This window comes from Lygodium microphyllum, chromosome 30 (assembly GCF_053477565.2).
Source record: "Lygodium microphyllum isolate KBCC chromosome 30, Lygodium_microphyllum_v1.1.10, whole genome shotgun sequence".
NCBI lineage: Eukaryota > Viridiplantae > Streptophyta > Polypodiopsida > Schizaeales > Lygodiaceae > Lygodium > Lygodium microphyllum.
This window is the reverse complement of record NC_141164.1, coordinates 17,137,301-17,158,271: the sequence shown is the minus strand read 5'-3', so window position 1 is coordinate 17,158,271 and position 20,971 is coordinate 17,137,301. Positions and strand designations below refer to the sequence as shown.

The 20,971-nt window shown below is 40.5% G+C and overlaps 1 protein-coding gene across 5 annotated transcripts in view; it reads left to right on the top strand.

Annotated features, from left to right (window-relative positions):
* Positions 1-20,971, top strand: part of LOC148009586 (uncharacterized) — a 226,133-nt gene that overhangs the window by 112,074 nt on the left and 93,088 nt on the right. For 4 of the 5 annotated variants that reach the window (XM_087673318.1, XM_087673320.1, XM_087673317.1 and 1 more), the window contains exons 5-7: positions 15,792-15,943; positions 16,110-16,169; positions 18,838-18,924. In XM_087673318.1, coding sequence (XP_087529444.1) covers positions 15,792-15,943; positions 16,110-16,169; positions 18,838-18,924 — 299 coding nt within the window. The remainder of the gene's footprint in view (positions 1-15,791; positions 15,944-16,109; positions 16,170-18,837; positions 18,925-20,971) is intronic. The other variant, XM_087673319.1, reaches the window with a different exon arrangement.

The window sequence follows — 20,971 nt, the reverse complement described above, 5'->3', positions numbered from 1 at the left end:
CCAGATGATGATTTTCTGCTGTCACTGGAGCGGCGTTTGGCCCATCTTATTCAAGTATTAGCTTGAAATCTTATCAGCAGGCCAAGCTGCATAACTTGATTGACACATTGCAAGATAGTGCCTGTCAGTCTCATAAGTTCTTTCGCGCCTTGCATGCTTCTCCGGCTCGCGAAAATATGACTCGACTCCAGGATTCGGAAGGTCGCATGGTCACTGATCCGCTGACCATTATCAATATGTGCAGAAATTATTTTATGGATCTTTTTGGTTCTTCTCCCTTGCCTTCTCGCCAGATTACACATGCCCGCTCGGTCTTCTATCATCTGGTCCAGCAGCAGGTTCCATTTGATATGCAAGCCACTTTGGAGGCGGATATTTGCGAAGAGGAGGTTATGGATGTTTTGTTGCACCTGCCTAAGGATAAAAGTCCTGGTTGGGATGGTCTCACCAATGAATTTTTTGAGCACTCGGCCACGCAGTTGGTAAAGCCATTGGTGGTCATGTTTCAGCAGGTTTGGGAAACAGGGGTCATGCCTTCTTCATGGAAAGAAGGCCTTATCAAACTGATTCCCAAGGTGCCTTCGCCGTCAAAGCTGCAACACTGGAGACCGATTTCGTTGATGGGCACGATGTATAAAATCTTTTCCAAAGTGCTGGCAAATCGGCTTCACAAGCACCTTCCAGCTATTGTGCACCCTCTCCAATATGGTTTCATCAAGGGCGGCAACATTTTGCATAATATCTTAAATGTGCAAATGGCTATTGACTATGCGCGGCACTCCAATCAGCAAGTGGTCTTGATTCAATTGGACCTGGAAAAGGCGTTTGACTGTGTGGACTGGTCTTCTTTAAGAGTTATGCTTAATGGTGGAGTTACAGAGCCATTTGTCCTTGCACGCTCGGTCCGACAAGGTTGCCCTTTGAGTCCTCTCTTCTTTGCCTTGGCGACTCACCCGGTCCTTTCAATGTTATCCTCCATGGCGGCTTCTGCCCAGCTGACAGGGTTATCTCTTCCTTTGGGGCAGCACTTCATTCGCCAATCTTTGGCTGATGACTCCTTTATGATTTTGCAGGCGGACAGGGATAACATTCGCAAGGCATTAGATGTTTGGACGCTCTTTGGTCAAGCCTTTGGTCTTCGCATCAATGCCTTTAAGTCAGCCATGCTCAGTTGCACGGAGCCTGATTTACAGTCATTAGGCTGGCAGGGTCAGGTGGTTTCCTGTGGCTCCATTGTCAGGCATCTTGGATACCCATTGGGAGTGGATGTGCGGCCAAAGGACCTGTTGCAGTGGATTTCACAAAAACTGGCCGCGAAGTTTATGTATTGGAAGTCGCAAGCCTGGCCGTTTCATGTCCGCCTCAAAGTGGCTCAGACAATTATGCTACCAATGCTGACGTATTTGGTGCCATTACTGCCATGGACGCCCACTACTTTGAAGGCTCTCACTCATCCCATTCGTTTCATGCTATGGAAGAAGGATTCACTGAAGGCAGGCATTTCCTGGATTTCATGGTCACATGCATGTACCCCTAAGCGCATGGGTGGTGGTGCTCTTTTGGATGCGGAAACTTATATGCTGGCTCTTCGTTGGTCTCTTTTTCGTGCCATGTGTGTGGATCACCACCCGTGGACCATCATAGCCCGTTATTTTCTCGAGGACAGCGGGCTCCGCCAGGGTAACACACGGCTTCGGGCCTCATGGTGGCATGTCCTTAATGCTGACTCTCGATTTTCCAGTCCCTCTTCCTCTTTGTTACTGCACTTGGTCGGCTCTTGGAAAGTGGTGCTCCAAAAGGCCCGCTGGCATCCTGTAGGGGACCGCTTGCAGACTAATTCTTTTCAGATGGAATTGTTGGCAGTATCCAGATTGCTTTCATGGGAAGATAAACACCAGCTCAGACCAAGATTTAACCGTATGGCCCGTTTGGGTGTGACTTCGATTGCGGATGCTACCCTTGCTACTCGCAATGTCCTCGCCTCGTTTCGGACTGCTAGGAGACTTTTCCGGATCCCGCGCGGATACCGTGATTTATAGGGGAAGCTTTCGTCGGAACTTCGGGATAGGCAATCCTTTCTTGCCCTGGCTATGGATCGCCCTTGGCAGGAGTGGGACCTTGCAGGCTGGTTGAGTCTGGAAAAGGCCGCTACTAATCAGGTGTATCATCTTCTCATTAAAGATCACCAATGGCTGGGTGTGAAAGCTAATACTGTTTGGAGCCTGCGGAAATCACTGTCCTGGTGGCAGGCAACGCTGATGGAGGGATGACAGAATAAGGCACCTTTCAAATGCAAGGTCTTTCTGTGGCGGATACTGATTGGTGGTCTTCCTCTTGCCTCGGCCCTTTCCAAGCGTCGAATCTCGAATGGCAATTGTTTCTTCTGCACCACTACGACGGAATCGGCCCGACATCGTTTTCTTTCTTGCCCGCTCGCCAAGAATATCTGGTCACTCTTGTTGCAAATTTGGCGCGCAGTGGTGGGGTCCTCACTGACTCCTTTCGATTGGGTTTTTGTGCGCCCAAAGTATCCCACACCGCCACCGTTACATATGAAGATCTTGTTTCACTTTTTCAGATACTGGGGATGTTGGCACATTTGGACCACCCGAAATGCTTTTCTCTTTGATTCGGCCTCTAATGTACCGCGACATATTGCAAGGCTTAAAGGGCTCTTGCATTGGGAGCTAGATCTCATCAGGCACTCTGACTTACTCCCTTGGGAGGATTTGCGTTCCTGGCATTTGGCAATTGCCTCTGGGTCCTTGCCATGATTGGTGTAACCTTTTTAGTATACTAGTCCGGGGATTTCCCACACGTTGGCCTAGGGCCCTCGTGTCTCTTGTACTCATGTAATCATGTAATATTGTACTTTTTTTCGTAATTAATACAATTACCTTTTACGAAAAAAAAAAGAGAGAGAGAGAGAGGATGACGTGATGGTCTGATGTAACAGAAAGTAAGAGATACAGAGAGAATATTTACTACTTAATTCAATTAACTTCACAAGAGAGAGAGAGAGAGAGAGAGAGAGAGAGAGAGAGAGAGAGAGAGTTACTGGTCCATTTTTGGATCAACGAACAACAATTTCCTACAGAAGATAGCCATGTGGAGGCCTCAGTAGGCAGGGGACATCAAGGAGTCACCTTCCAAGGGCTGGCAACAGCATTGCTGATCAGGTGACAACATCTTTGAGGTGCCTACCAATAGTAGGTGACTGCATTAAATGCAGTCTGGAGCAGGCAGCAGGCAGAATTTAGGGTTTTCTTGTGATGAAAATCAGATTTCTCTCTCATTTTGGCTTTCTCTCACCTTCTCCAACCCATTCTCAGGAGATCTCAGCATTTCTCAACCATTTGGAGCAAATGTCAACCAAATTTGGTGGACAACAGAGAGATCTTTGCTATTTGTCTCACTCAACAGTCAATTGACTGTCTCTCTCTCAGCTGGTCATCTGATGCAGTCAAGTTGCACCCCCTCAGCAGAATCATCAGTTCAGGCTCACAGCAGCATCATGGGAGGTCTGAAGGTCGGCAGCAGCACAAGTCGCGCTTCAGCAGCCCCTGCCTCCAATGGGGTGCTGATTACGCGGCAGGTTTGCAAGGCCACAGCAGGTGTGCAGAATCACAGCAGCTGTCTGCTGTGTTGCACAGGTTGGCAAAGTTGAGCAGGTCAGCGTTCAGGGTCACTCTTAGCCTCAGCCCTGCACATGCAGGGGCAGGGTAGAGTCGCACAGGCCTGTAAGCCTTGAACAGGCTGTGCAAAAGTGGCGGGTTGAGGTGATCAGGACGCTGTGCCCTCTGTGTGTGTGTGTGTGTGTGTGTGTGTGTGTGTGTGTGTGTGTGTGTTGCACAGCCTACCCTGCATGCTGCAGGCACAGGCAACAGGCCAGTTAAAGAGTAGGTGGGTGGTGCAAAGGCCCTAGGCCCACAGGAATGCAGGGCGTGCAGGTCAGGTAGGGAAAGGTAGGTGTAGACACACAATCTTCGTGACGTTCAACATCTCTCTCTCTCTCTCTCTCTCTCTCTCTCTCTGTGTCTCTCATCCTCTTTCTCTGAAACCTCTCATCTCTCTCTCTCTCAAGCCTACACTTCTCTTATTTGTATGATCATTCATACTTCCATCTATGTACTTGAAAGTTGTAGCACATGTTGTGCATGCGGATATACCATAGAGGTTTTGGTGTGTTACCCTCATGTATTCATCTTATATTCTCAGAATAACATTGTTATTTAGACTTTATTTTATTTGTTCTATCATCTTTAGTCCAAATAAATCAAGTTGATTTTTTTTTTTTTTTTTTGGGTAGTAACATCATACTATACCTTATAAAATCTTACGGTACCATTTAGTACTGTATTCTATTGTATTGTATGGTATCATACCTTTTGTACTTAACAACTCCAAGTGCTTGGTGACTAATTTTCTCACTACCTTTATCAATTTACAGTATTTTGCTTCTCAAAGTTTTCTTTTTCGCATTTTTAGCCAAGAGGCGTAGGTGTTTGATGCTTCCAAACTGTTTATCAGATGTTTCTGTTTCTTAATCTTGAGCCATTGCTGTTATAATAATTTTGGGGGTTCTTGTTGTTGTTTCCATTGCATGTGACTATGGTGGAACACCATCCAAATGATCACACACATGCTACTGACAAACAGTGATAGGTGTACATGCAAGTAGTCCCATCCTTGCATTAATATAATTCAATGTACATGCAAGTAGTCCCATCCTTTCATCGTTAATATAATACAATGTTATCGTTTTGCACTCAAATTATTCTTGTTGCTATCATATTATTCAAGAGTGATTTTTGTGCTGCAAACAGATGAGGCAATGCCATGGCACTCAACAATTGAAGAGATTCATGGTTTGAAGTTGAAACACATGCTACAGCTCATTGAAAGTTTGAAGTCAAGCACGTTTCATTCTGTTGATGTGCTTGGATTGTTTATTGAGATGCTATGACTGGTTTTCGAAAATATAGATTTTGAAGTCAGGAAGCTGAGAGTTATGCTGGGCACAAGTAAGCTGAAGTTCTCATTCTATTGCTTGGCAACTCATACTTTGTATTTGCCATTTTTCAAGGGTGGATGGAGAGATCATAGTGACTTGGGAAGTAGTTGCATTGACATCTATGCTAGAGTAGCCTTCAAACAACATTGTTATCAAGGTTTCTAGAGAAACTATGGCCCTTACAGTCACTCTAAAATTTTCAGAAATAGGATGCTAGACTAGTTGAAGATAAAATTTCCAAGCAGAGTAGTAATGGGGCACATGTAGAGACTTGTAAACATTTCTCTTGGTATCATTCAAAATCTATTGGATTCTAAGAAATGGAAAATGTAAAAGGCCTATTTGTGAGTTTGGGAGATAGATTGTCTCTTTGAGATAGAGGGGGGATGTTATGATGTTGAGTTATTCAGAGATACACAATAATAAAAAAATTGAAGCATGAATCTATGACTCAAGTATTTGCTGTCCCTTTCAAAGTATACATTGGAAGTGTGAATGTGGAAGTTCAAGTACAAGCACTTCCAAGTTGATCACTGCCCTATGCTCCAGTGAAGAAAAAAGTTTCATGATTATGATCAAGGTGTCGAAAAACCATGGGGAGGGGATAGGCCTATCTGCCAGAAAATCACTATTTTGGCAAGTTTGACACAGCACACTGCAGGGATGCATGCATGGCATTGTGTGTGAAAGAGCATTGCCAAATTAGTAACTGTCGTTTATGAAAGCCTTTTTTGCATGAAATTCTATTGCTGTCTCTACTAATTGGGAAAAAGAGTTTATGTCTGACCTATCTGCCAGAAAATCACTATTTTGGCAAGTTTGACACAGCACACTGCAGGGATGCAGGCATGGCATTGTGTGTGAAAGAGCATTGCCAAATTAGTAACTGTCGTTTATGAAAGTCTTTTTTGCATGAAATTCTATTGCTGTCTCTACTAATTGGGAAAAAGAGTTTATGTCTGAGTTCAAAATAGCACATACATCACATGTCCTAAATGCGAATGCATGGTCATACGTTTGTCAAAATGCATGTGAGAGAAAAATATATTCTTGGGCATTTTGTAGCTGTTGTATGGCTGTAAGATGATCGTTCCTACTCAGTTATAAATACACAAAGTCTTAGGCCATGTCCAAGTATAGTGGGGAAGAAATGGGAGTCTCTAATGTTGAAGCAGCCCTAATGCTTCTAGTCTTCATCTTCACCCCTTCTTATGGCCAGTTCTCTTAGTAAAGCTCTTCTTCTCTTTCTAAATACAAGATTCAAAGTCAGAAGAAGAAGGAATGGGCATTTCTTCTTGTTCCTTTGTTTAAGATAATCAAGTTCGCTCTCTATTTGCGCATCCTTACAAACTTAGTTTGCTGATTTGAGTTTGAGGTGAGATGGGTCTTGTTTAAGATAGTCAAGTTTGCTCTCTATTTGCTCATCCTTACAAACTTAGTTTGCTGATTTGAGTTCGAGGTGAGATGGGTCATGTGAAATTGTAGTATTCGTGGGCACAAACTTTTCCATCACAATCATTGCCTATAAGTAAAAAGATGAATGTTTACGAATTTCAGCATGCATTGTGGTGCTAATATTCTTTGTTTGCCAACTGCCATGTTGTAATGGATTTAGTAAAACAAGCATTTTCAAAGTTGTGATAATCTCAACTAATGCAACGGAGATGAGCCATGGTCTTCTTTTGCAGTAAACCAATGTTTGTGCTGGTTTGAACATCAGGAAAGTGGAAAGATAAACAGAAATAGAACACACTGGCAAATGTTTGTACAACTATTTTGTTCTTTCATACTGATACACCTAGCTAGCTTAGAGGGAAATTCCTAAGACTGGGCCTTTGTGCATGGTGTTTGTAACGACTTCCCTTTGCACATTCTTTGTTTTGGCATTGGAATATAATAGCACTTGAATATTTTGTAATGTGATATATTAATGGAAATGCTCAATTCGGGTTTTTAAAATATGCAACTAGTAATAAATTCTGATGATGGGTCATGGATATGTTAAGACGAAAGGTTTGTATAGAGTTGTTTTAGGAGGGATGGGTCATGGGTATGTTAGGTTGAAAGGTTTGTATAGGAGGGTTTGAGTGGATGCACAAAGTGGCTTGCTGTTAAATTTACTGCTGAGCATTCAAACTGTGGAATATGCATAGAAAATGATATGTGATGGAATCAAACTTTTCAAAAAGTTACAAGAGATAATCTAGAAGATAAAAGCCTCATTGGTTTTGGAAGGTTTCACAAAGTGAGGAACGACATGATAATAGATGGAATAATCTCTGAAAAGTTTGGGAGATGATTTACAAGATGAAAGCCTTGTCAGTATTAGAAACTTTCACAAAGAAAACGACTACTTTCTTTTCGGGTTAGGTGGTTTGACTCAAGAGTGTTCCTCTTTGTTTTGGAGTTGCTTGAGACTCTAGTGACATTTTAGAGAGAGGATATGAGTAATGACACCATTTGCAAGGTCATATCTAAAGATTTCTTGCTTGTGAAGTCTTGAGATACAATGAATTGCACACATTGGTGATACTGAGGAGGCCCATGGACCTTTGTTGCTATGGCTCTTTCATCTTAATGAGTTTTATGTGATGTTGATTTGAACTTGCGTAAAAAATGGTCGGAGCCTTCTACATTTCTATTTATTGGTTTGGGAAGTATGAACAATCATACTTGATCTAGTCATGGATCAAAACTTTGGTGAGGTACCTCGCAGACCTTCATCCTAGCCTTGTTTGTAAGCCCACATGCACTATTGGGTGTTGTAAACGCCCCGAACAACGTAGTATGCTTAACAATTATGATATTCGCTTGTTTTCGAGATTTAATATAAAAGAGAATGAACACTTAAAGCTGAAAATGAAAATTACTCACAAAATTACAGCCATGAAAATATAAAAGTAATGGAGACAAGATTGAGGGCTGAAGATGGGAAAACAACCCCCCCCCCCCCGGAAGGAATGTATTTCTGCTCAACCCAAGTCCCTTAGGGAAGAGCTCAGTTACAATCAACCTGAGAGTGAGGAGAAGTAATTCTCACTCTCACAAGATCATGCAAATATGTACAAACACACATGCATTATTTATTATGCAATGATAAGAACTGATTTCTTTACAGTATGAGAGAAGAAAGAGGGGAAATCAGCCTTTCTTCATCGTTGATCAACAGTACATGGATAGGGCTTGCTTCTTGTTGCTAAAATGGAAGAAAGAGCTCGAGAAGGAGGTGCTGTAATGAATTTACAGGCTTGTTGTCCTATAAAATAGCAGTGATAGAAGTGGAAATATGGAGGAATTTGATAATGGAGAAGTGGGGGAAGATGATAGGGATGGATGGGGTCAGTTTCTAGCTATCTGTGGGTGCTGTACATGAGTTTACAGCAAATAAAAATGATGCTGAATGAAGAAAAACGAGCTCTTATTTATAGGAGAGGGAAGAGCTAGTACAAAAGGGGAAAGTGGAGTAGCACAAGACAAGTGTCCAGCCACATGTCATGAGATGTGACAAGTGGTGGGACACTTGGAAACTTGGGTGACTAATGTTTTGACACTTGTCTCTTCTCTATGGCCTTCCTTTTTGGGCTGAATACTATCAAGAATAGAAAGAACCAGAATTTAGTAAGCACAGTCAGGGTACAGAATTTACTATTTTTAGAATAACATCCCTATTTTTTAGGACTAGCATTTTTAGGCTAATTCGAGGCTCCTAAAATTTAGGGACCTCTTAAAATTTAGGGACCCCCCCAATATGGGTGTCATATGAAAGCTTTTTCCGTGTACATCGCAAAAACGGTATCAGAATCTTCATGTGACTTTCCTATGCAAAGAAATGTGCATTTCAAGCTTTTAGCCCACAGATGCACATTGTACAAGCATTTCGTGATCATGTCATCTTGTTGATTATAACTGTCTGTTCTGGCGGATCTAGCCCACACTTCAAGGCATCAATCCTTTCTATGTGCGAGTCTAACCCTGATATGCGTGAGTTCTGGTCACAGGTGCCCAATTGGGCCATATAGGTGGAAGTGTGAACTATCTTTTCTCTAACCCACTGCGTGGGTCCACCATAACCTATGACCACTCATCAATGGCCAGCTCCAATGCACTTTTCTTTATATCTAATTAGTGCAAAGGAAACAAATTTAATAAATCATTATATAGACAAATTAATGAAAAAGGATACAAATTCTGTTTCTATAGAGTTGTGATAGCCCTCTAGCTTTTATTCAGCTTCTTGATATAGTTGAAGAATGTCTGGGTAATCCTTCATGAATTTTTCATCTACCCACATTGTGCATCTGTTGTGGGTAGATTCTTGAATTTTAGTAAGATTTTTCGTGGTAATGGGTTCCTTTGGTTCTGGTCCTATGTTAGGTTTTAGCAAACTTACATGAAAAGCATTGTGTATTTTCCAATGAGCAGGAAGCTCAAGTCGATAAGAAACTGCATTTATTTTCTCAATCACTTTGAAGGGTCCAAAGTATCTACTGGAGAGCTTTGGAAAAGATAAATTTTGATCGGAACCTTGTTTGAGCCTGCTTTTATCAAACTTTAGCAAGACATATTGAACTTTTTCAAAAGCCAAAGGTCTTCTTCGTTTATCTGCTTGCTTTTTTTGTCGCTCTTGGGCAACTTTGATAGTGGCTCGAACTTGATTGATTGCTGTTTTTAAATCGGAAGCAAACTCATTAGTAACAAAAATCTTATCTTTAGTGCGAATAATTGGAGGAGAAATTACTTTACTCTGTACTATTTCATTTGAAGCTTTCCCTATGGATGAGTGGATTGTATTGTTGTAAGCAAACTTCAATAATGGAAGATGTTTCTCCCATTGTGACTTATGTTCACTAACATAAGCTTTCAACATATCCAAAAGAGTGAGATTCATCACCTCTGTTTGGCCGTCAGTTTGAGAATGAAAAGCCGAGGAGAACTTTAAAGTGGTTTCCAAATTCTCAAATAAAGCACGCCAAAAGTTACTTGTGAATTTGGAGTCTCTATCTGAAATGATCTCAGAAGGCATACCATGTAATCTGAAGATATGTTGAATGAAAAGTCTTGCAGTTTGTGCGGATTTCAATGTTTTATGACACGGAATAAAATGTGATTGCTTGCTGAATCGATCAATTATGACCCAAATCATATCATGACCTTGAGGTGTTCTTGGAATACCTGAGATGAAATCCATTGTGATAGATTCCCATGGATCTTTGGGCACTGGAAGAGGTTGCAACAATCTTGGAGTCTTCTGCCTATCATACTTGGATTTTTGGCATACTAGGTAAGCCTCAATGAAGTTATATGTATGTCTTCGTAATGTTGGCCAATAAAAGTAGCGCTCAATTGCACTTAGAGTGACTGGCCTCCCTCTATGCCGTGCATAAGGGGGTTCGTGACTTTCTTTAAGCACCTTTTGTCAAACAGGAAGAGTGACACAAAGGCGATTGTTCATGAGAAGGTAACCGTCTTTGATGGAATAATTTGGATGAGAATCTCCTTGCTATAAATTTGACCAAATTGCTGCAAAATTAGTATCTTCATCATAAGTATTCTTCATCGTTTGAAAATCTTCATGATGAGCCATTGCAATAGTTGCAATGCGAGGCTTTCTAGAAAGTGCATCAGCAACTATATTTTGTTTCCCTGGAGTGTACATAATTTGAAAATGAATTATAGACAAGAAATTTTTCCATCTTGCATGTTTCTTCTGCAAATGCTTTTGAGTCTTGAAATACTTCAAGCTCTGATGATCAGTTTTAATAAGGAATTCATTGCCTAAAAGATAATGTTTCCATATCTTCAAAGCATGAATCAGTGCTAAGAGCTCATTTTCATAAATGTCATACCTTATCTCCACATCATTTAGACGACGGCTTTCAAAGGCTACGGCATGGCCTTGTTTAATTTAGCACTGCACCAACACAATCACCACAAGCATCTGCTTCCATCTTAAATGGTTTTACCAAATCTGGAATGATAAGAATAGGTCCAGAAGTAAAAGCTGTTTTCAGCCTTGTAAAGGCTGCCTTCTCTTTTTCTTTCCATTGGAAAGAGGTCTTCTTCTTTGTAAGGTCATGAAGTGGAGAAGCCATCTGTGCAAAATGCTTGATGAAGCGGCGGTAATAAGAGCATAAGCCAAGAAACGATTGTACCTCATGTACATCATGAAGATGAGGCCATTCTTGGATTATCTTGATCTTTTCAGAATCCATCTGAATCCCTTCAGAAGAGATGACATGCCCAAGGTAATTTATTTTATGCATGAAAAATTCACTCTTTTTACCATTTACCAAGAGTTGATTTTGTTGAAGTAATTGCAGAACAATCTCCAAGTGCTGATGATGCTCCTCTTCATTCTTGCTAAAGACAAGAATATCATCAAAGAAAGTATCGACATATTGTCGATGCTCTCTAAAGATGTGCTCCATCATTCGATTAAAGGTGGCTGGTGCATTGGTTAATCTGAAAGGAACCAGCAATAATTCATAAAGACCGTATGAAGTATGGAAAGCAGTTTTGTGTACATCTTGTGGTATTACCCTAATTTGATGATAACCACTCTTTAAATCAATGTGGTTGAAAACCTTTGAGCCTCCTAGACGATCCAAAATGTCAATTCTGGAAATAGGAAACTGATTCTTCACAGTGATTTTGTTGAGGGCTCGATAATCAATGCACATCCTGAATGTGTCATCTTTCTTTTGAACAAGAACAACAGGTGAACAAAATGATGAGCCCACGGCTGAGTAGGTCTTCGACTTGCTTTCTGATTTCTTCTTGTTGAGGACGGCTCACACGGTATGGTGCTATATTAGGAGGAGAACTGCCCGGAATAATATCAATATGATGGTCTTCTGGCCTTTTTGGGGGAAGCTAATAAGGAAGATCTTCCGAAAAACAATCTTTATACTTTTCCAAGAGCTGAAGTCGCTCTTGGTTTTCAGCATTCATATTATCTTTTACATCAGTGATATAAAGCAAACAACATTGAACACAATCCTTAATTGCTCTAGAGACTTGCATATGGCTTACCATAGGTATGGTGTCTCTAGAAACTCGAGCTTGGATCTCGTACTTCTTGCCTTTGTTGGTGAGTTCTACCTTCTGTTTTTGAGAGAAGATGGTTGAATCTACTCTATGATTCGAGGACATGCCAAGAATCACATCGCAACCATTAAGGTCTCCGATACAGAAGGTATCTTCGTCACTGTAGCCTTGAATTTGAAACTTGAGCTTGCCAATGTAGGGTGTCACAGTCTTCACTGTGTCACCTTCATTGGCATTTAAAGCTTGGTGAACTTCTGCCGGAGTATCCATCTCTTCATTTTTTAATCCAAGCTCTTTAGCTAATTGCAAGGAAATGACATTTTCATTCGCCCCAAGATCTATCAAGAATAGTGCTTGCTTACCTTGCAATTGTCCCCAAGCTTTTACTAATTTGCGCATCTCTGGAGTGTGAGTTGTGTTTGCAACTACATCACTGATAGCATTGATTTTCACTGGCGACTTAGGCTTGTTGTCAGAAACCTTGCTTTGTCCTTTGTTTGGACATTGCTTCGCTATGTGGCCTGTTTGTCCACATTTAAAGTACTTCCCTTCTTTCATGACGCGTTGCTTTTCTTCTTCGGAAAGTTGCTTTGCTTGTGGGTATAGATTGGAGCGAAATTGAGGAGCATTAGGAGGTGCATAGGGCTTCATCTTCTTTTGATTTGATGGTTGCTTTTGCCGCTGTTTTTGTCCTTCATTTGGGGCTGAATACTCCTCATCATCAGCTACTCTCTTCTTATCATTCTTTTGGAATGATTTGTTGCCATTGTGCTCCATTTTCCATGTCTTAGCATGGTTCATGATTTTCCTGAGACTAGAACAATGATAATGATTAAGAGCAGTAGGAAGTTTAAAATGCAAACCTCCTTGAAACTTCCTAAGCTTTTCCGAACTGCTGATCTTCTTGAAATGTTGGACCTTCAAAAGTAGCTCCCAAAATCTCTTGGTATAGTCACCAAGTGACTCATTTTTCCTTTGCCAAAGCCGATCCCATTCCATTTTTACTTCTCTTTTAAAATGAACAGGAAGAAATTGGCTTTGTATCATGCGAACAAAGGACAGCGATGATTTTGGGGCGGCATGATCATATTCCAACCCCGTCCACCAAGTATGGGCTAAGTCGGTCAAATGTAAGGCTGCAAACTTAATCTTTTCTTTTTCTTTATACTTGTCATGACCATACAAAATTTGAAATTGACGAATAAAATTCAGAAGAAGATTAGGATTTCGGGAACCATCATACATATTGAACTTAATCTTCTTTTCAAGTTGAGATAGTGACTTAGTCTTCTTCTTCTTCTTATACCTTCGTCCATGCCCGGATCTTGAGGTTGAAGATGATGAAGTGCTTGATGGGCATGAAGATGGAGACGAGGGTGAAGAATGTCGATGCCTTTGACGATGGTGAGGTCTTCCACGAGAAGGGTGTGACTCTTCGTCACTAGAAGAGGGTCCATCAGAGTAGGCGCCAGATGACTTTGAAGAAGAGGATGGGCTTCGATGTGATCTCTTTCTTTGTCTTGAAGTAGAATGGGACTGCCTCTTAGAAGTAGTTGGACTTCTTGATCGGCTCCTTTCATTGTTATGGCTTTGTCTCCTTGTAGCAGATGGGCTTCTTTCCTTGAATTCTTTGGGATTCTCAAGATTTTCTAGTTTGAGAAGTTGCTCACAAATTCGCTGATTCTCCTCTCTAAGACTTTGAATGGCTTGAAGGATAGTACTCGACTGATCCATTGAGACTCTAAGAAAAATATGCTCAAGCACTCAATGCAAGGGCTGAAAAGAAACAAACTTATAATTGTAAGCACTACTAGTGTTGGGGTGAGGACCGAGCCAAAGCTCTGATACTACTGTAAACGCCCCGAACAACGTAGTATGCTTAACAATTATGATATTCGCTTGTTTTCGAGATTTAATATAAAAGAGAATGAACACTTAAAGCTGAAAATGAAAATTACTCACAAAATTACAGCCATGAAAATATAAAAGTAATGGAGACAAGATTGAGGGCTGAAGATGGGAAAACAACCCCCCCCGGAAGGAATGTATTTCTGCTCAACCCAAGTCCCTTATGGAAGAGCTCAGTTACAATCAACCTGAGAGTGAGGAGAAGTAATTCTCACTCTCACAAGATCATGCAAAGATGTACAAACACACATGCATTATCTATTATGCAATGATAAGAACTGATTTCTTTACACTATGAGAGAAGAAAGAGGGAAAATCAGCCTTTCTCCATCGTTGATCAACAGTACATGGATAGGGCTTGCTTCTTGTTGCTAAAATGGAGGAAAGAGCTCGAGAAGGAGGTTCTGTAATGAATTCACAGGCTTGCTGTCCTGTAAAACAGCAGTGATAGAAGAGGGAATATGGAGGAATTTGATAATGGCGAAGTGGGGGAAGATGATAGGGATGGATGGGGCCAGTTTCTGGCTATGTGTGGGTGCTATACATGAGTTTACAGCAAAGAAAAATGATGCTGAATGAAGAAAAACGAGCTCTTATTTATAGGAGAGGGAAGAGCTAGTACAAAAGGGGAAAGTGGAGTAGCACAAGACAAGTGTCCAGCCACATGTCATGAGATGTGACAAGTGGTGGGACACTTGGAAACTTGGGTGACAAGTGTCTTGACACTTGTCTCTTCTCAATGGCCTTCCTTTTTGGGCTGAATACTGTCAAGAATAGAAACAACCAAATTTAGTAAGCACAGTCAGGGTACAGAATTTACTATTTTTAGAATGACATCCTTATTTTTTAGGACTAGCATTTTTAGGCTAATTCGAGGCTCCTAAAATTTAGGGACCTCCCCAATATGGGTGTTATATGAAAGCTTTTTCCGTATACATCGCAAAAACGGTATCAGAATCTTCATGTGACCTTCCTATGCAAAGAAATGTGCATTTCAAGCTTTCAGCCCACACATGGACATTGTACAAGCATTTCATGATCATGCCATCTTGTTGATTGTAACTGTCTGTTCTGGCGGATCTAGCCCACACTTCAAGGCATCAATCCTTTCTGTGTGCGAGTCTAACCCTGATATGCGTGAGTTCTGGTCACAGGCGCCCAATCGGGCCATATAGGTGGAAGTGTGAACTATCTTTTCTCTAAGCCACCGCGTAGGTCCACCATAACCTGTGAGCACTCATCAGTGGCCAGCTCCAATGCACTTTTCTTTATATCTAATTAGTGCAAATGAAACAAATTTAATAAATCATTATATAGACAAATTAATGAAAAAGGATACAAATTCTGTTTCTATAGAGTTGTGACAGGTGTACTATATTAGTATTGATCACAGCATGTGGTCTATTCCAGAAAGTTTGACGAGTCAGTTTACTATAATGTGTCACTGTGACAAACATTTTGATTCTAATTGAGTGGAGGAGATTGATCAGAGTTCATTATATTTGTTTTTCCACTGTATTTTGTTTAAATTTAAGTATATGTCTTTCATTGAAAGCTAATAGACACTAATAGAACCATGGTGTTTTATAACCCCCTAGAAAAAGGGAAGAAAGCAAAATAAGAGGTGCATGGGAAGTGGGGAGGGGGTTTCCCAAGAAACTGAAATTTTAATATGATGCAAAAGCATGTTATTAAACAAATTATCAGATGTGGGTGGGTTTCAGGAGGTAATGTGGAGATAGAGTTCACTAGTGCAGACACATATTATTTCAGTGTTTGAAAAATTTAATTTTTAAGATGTGTGTTTGGATTCTCCTTTTAGGGGTGGAGTATATTGAGGGGGGTTGGCCAGGATCAAACCTGAAAGATGCAGAGTTCTTTAGTGTTTGCAAGCGGGATGTCATAAAGAGCAAAGGTCATACCAAACTTGCAGCTTTTGGGTCCACCAGAAGAAAAGGCACTATCTGTGATGAGGTAATCTGGAAGCAAAATAATGGTTCTTGTTTGTCTAATATCACAAAATGGTCTCCACTTAAGCATCTCAAATATGTTCGCGATTTCTATGATATCTACCATCACCAGTTATTTTTGACAAGGTGAAACACTATAGCGTTACTTAAACATTTGTTCTTCTGGCCAGGATGCTAACATACAATCCTTGCTGGCCAGTGATGCTGATGTCATTACAGTAGTTGCTAAGGTATGAGTCAGTTGCTGCATCACAGTCATTATTTAGTGTTTTGCCTTATTAGAACAGATAATGGCTTAGAATGGCTTATATGAATATCTATTTCCATATATTGAAAAACAGATTCATTCTGAAAGCTTTAAACTTCAAATTTCATATATCTGCTCAAACTTGTGGGCTCTTATTCAAGATTTGTGTTTGTTTGATATTGGTGTATTTTCTTTATATCGGATCTAGTTTCACAATTTTCATTGGATATGTAGGTTCTTTTAGCCGTGAAGGGTATGCAGTCCACTAATTGGAATGATTGGTTGTATTGGATCTGTTGTAAGATTTCTTGTGCTGTTTGACTAGTCCTGACTGTGAGCTTTTGGGGTTAGCCAAAGAGGTAGGTATTTTAAATTATTTTGAGTGGAAAGTTGAAACTTTTTTTGCAGAGGCAGTGTTGTGTGATTCTCTATTTCAGGAAAGACATGGGCTGTTGTAGAAGTTTGTATGACCATCAAATTAATTCACACAGAGTGGCTACTTTGCTCAGTTATGCTTCTCATTGACTGCGTATAAGTATCTTTCTTTAGCTGATTCTTCATTCATCTCTTTCAATTTGGGCCTTTCTCATTCAACAGGTTACTTAACTAATTGCCAGTAAGTGGTTTCTTTTCTGTTATGTTAACCCTGGTTGCCTCAGATTTGCTGTACCTTCAGCATCGGTTTTTCATTGTACTTGGAGGGAGGGCTTTCTGTTTTGGGAAATCATTACTCATTTTAATGGATGCCCATGTAGAGCTATTTCTTAGGTGCCACTGAGTCACAAGTGACTTCATTGGACCTTTTCCATCATAAATCATTCGTATTTTTCATTCCAAAGAGCTGCTGCTCATATAGAAAACTTATTTGGCTGGCATTACATTATTTTGGCTTTCATGCCCTTCAAGTGGATGGAGTTGAGTCACCTTGGTTAGGCCAATGGATAGCATTCTGTGCTCTTTGCATGCTCCATTGACTTGGGAAACTGTTGTACCTAGAAGGCATGATGCAGATAGGAAGTGGAATCAGCTTGATAGACACAGCAGTATTCAATCCTTCCTGTCTGATATAATCAAGGTGCATAGCAGGAATACTTATGCGATGGGCGTGCAAGCAACAGCGAAGTTTTTTTTGGCTTGTTAGCAGGTAAGACTAGGACCAAGCTGCCATGATGCACAATGGTGCAGCTATGCACTGTCTTTGAAAGGGATTTCTGGCTTTGCCTATACTCAAACCTAAGAATTTAGCACCACAATAGCTTATAGAGTGCCTCATTGCTTGGAATATGCAGAAGGTTAAAATAATTCATGCCTTTGAAGGCCCTCAATTGCAGAACCATGTAGAATGTTATCATTTGTACTCATGGGCATACCTTTTCTGGAGTGGGGATTATGATACATATATAGTTTGTTGTACCCTAGTAGGAGTGTATGGTAATATAGAATCTCTTTTGATTCAGAATGCCATTTTCTTGCTAAAGGGATTCTCTTGTAACTTTCTGTCTTGTTTCATAAGTTCATTGAAATCAAAATATCATAGATGAAATCTCAGATATTGAAATCCAACCAATGAAGTCATTAGTCAAATTCCAGAGAATGTAACACTTTTATGAAGACAGGGAAATTGGAGTGCAGGAGATATTGGATTCTGTTGGAAAAGCTTAGTGACCAAGTTGGCAAGGAGATGATGATGGTGATGATGGGGTGGCAGCCTGCGGGATTCAGATGATCATATAAACGTGAAAATAAAAATTTCCCTTAATACCTTACTACCAAGGTTGCAACCCTTTTAAACAAGGGATAGAGGATGCACAGGCTTAAAAACTCAATCCAGACCAAATATTAAATGACCAGAATTTAGTTATTCAAGCGGCTGGAAAGAAAATGATTTATTCAAGACTCAGATCGTTTGTCCATGGGCTGGAAAATTGATAAAGATGGGGATACCACAATTAATAAAAGACGGGATATTACAATTGAGACATGGCAATAGCATGGGCCTTTGACAGAAGTCTAGCATGAGGTTATGATATGTTCAAGGGAATTGGTATTTTTGTGTTCCAGATAGTATCTGCACATGAATCCTACATCTGACTTCTTGTGGACAGAGTGGATAGTAGCACATTGCCACCATTGGACGTTGATTGCTAGTATTATTGTTTGGTACGTTTGGATATACAATATGCAGTCATACCATTGAGATGCATGATGTATCCCATAACACTAACTCACTTCTAGGATTTGGACAAAGACTGTTGGAGATGCAAGAGACTGTAGGGTGACTTCTGTTGGAAGAAAAAAACATTACATGATCCATCTTCAAGAGGGAAAGAGTTCATAGTTTGCTTAATGAACTGTGAAACTTGTTCTGAAGTATGAAACAGTATGAAAGGCTTGACCAAATACTTGTACTTCTTTTTGATGGTCAAACCTGGAGCATGTCTGTGCATCTAAAATTTTTCACAGATTGAATAAATTCTTCAATGCAAGCTGAAAGAAAGTTTATTTGCAGAGATAGGATGTGTTCTCCATGGATTTTCATGTATTCACAGCTGTTTATTCCCTCTGCTATATGTTCTTTTTTTTGGTAAGCTTTAAACAAATTCAAAGCTCAAAACTTGCATCATACCCTTCGTAATTTCATTTGTTGACAGGCCTGGGATGCACAAGTGATCAAAGTTTTAGAGACAACTCTAGAAGAAAATCTCGCAATGATATCTGACACTGTATCTTATTTTAAGGTACAATAGCTGTTGTATGCTCCCGTCAAATTGTTATCAAAGCCAGATATTCTGCAAAACAACCAACCATCAGTGAAATATGCACATACCAGAGTGTAATTAAGGGAGGCCATCTATCTATATTGTAGTGAAGTGCATCAGAAATAATGGGGACTGAGCTTTTAAATCCTATTGAGAAAGTAAATGAATGCAAAAATTATGTTATTTGTAATTATCACTTTTTGGCTGAAGGCCCTTTTATACTGATTTTACTGTTTATGAATTGGTTAAATCCACTGGTCTGGGAACCCATTGTAAAGGGCTAACAGATTTAATGTGGCAAAAATGCAGCTGAGATTTCAACCTGTATGACACGTGGGTGATGTGAGTGTGACTTAGAACACAGAAAAATAATTTACAGATCAACCAATTGAGCAGAGTAATGAACATTATTGAAACTCAATCCTAAAAGAATCATGAAAAAAGCAGTTGACTTTTTAAAGACATAAAGCTTGTGCCATATAGAGTTCAAGAGTTTGAAGAATTGGAAATCTTGATGGATTAGAAGAGAAGAAGGATACACTGGAAAATACACAGCTGTGTAACATGAATTGTGAAGTACATAGTTGTGTGATGTAAGCTAGAAATGTAGAATTGTGTAATATGGATTGTAAATGGCTGATTGAGACTTTAGTGGATGCATACTGATGGAGCTACCATTTTTGCAACCATAATACCAGTAGCACCTGCTACAATTGCCAGGTCCACACAATGGTGTGTGAAATGACTTTGAATGATCCATTATAGGAGATGTATCATTGGAATGTAAAGGGTTCTGACTAGGTTGAAGACACAGATTTTAGCCCTCCTATGATGGTTACATGTTCTCTCCTGGTTGAGCCCTGCTTCTTGAATTGGCATGGAGTTAGAGCCTGTCTGTTTTGTCTCCTGAGTCTGAGTTTTGGGCACCCATTAGTGCTGTCTTTTAGGGCATTTCTTCTCATATGTTTCCAGCTGAGATGCTTCTTAGATTCTTTGCCCAGTTTCTCAGCATGATGCCCTGTTTATGGTGGAAGAGGAGCTAAGTAGCGTGTCCTCTGCTTACTATGTCAATACCAAAGGGGGAGATGGACCATGAGTATTGGCTTGTCATCTATTGTCTTTGACATCGACATTCTTTTCTGTTTGTACCTCCATTACTCATGCATTATCATTGTAAAAAGGTGCTTGAGTAAGCGGAAAACCCCCCTTGTGAAGACCTATTGCATGCATGCCCTATTTGGCATTCCCTTTGCATAGCACTATGTTTTGATGATTTGGGCTGCTTGAAAATCCAATTTGGTGGCCATCAAAGTGAAAATCCTTGCATGTGTGCAAAGTACACACCCCTTTTTTTTCGTGAAGATAATTGAATTAAGTAGTAAATATTTACATCAGACCATCAGGTCAGCAAAGAAAAAATAGACACAAATGAAAGTCTACCAAGATTCTAACATAGAAATGTCACACAGACAGGACAGCTCTTGTGGAGTGAACAATATTCTGCCAGGGAGCAGCAATGTCAGGAAGAACCAGATCAGCTGACACTATAGAAGAGATCTGCCATAACACTAAACCGCAAGCATGGGCCACATGGCCATGGATGCCCGATACTGAATAAAAAATGAAGGCATTCCGAGTACGCCAAATATGCTATAGGGCTGTCTATCTAAGGAAATGGAAGAGGAAAGTACACACCCCTTTTACCTCCCCCTATGTAGGCAAGCTTCAATGGCTCTCCATGATTTAGAGAACCCATCTTAGCCCGTTCAACACTTCTTCATAACTGACATCCATGGGGGTGGTGACAAACCTTGTTTCCCAACTCTCCTCATGTAGAACTTAAGAGCCACAATATGTACTTGAACCCCTTAAACCAAAAGAAGATAACCATTGCACTGTTCACCTGCATTGGCCACCAGACATTGACATAGCTACTTCATGCCAGCTAGGTGACATTTGCCTCTGCTCCCTCCCTGCCCTGCCTGTGCAGCGTCTATTGTGCCTGTTTGATGCCTGCTGTACCTAC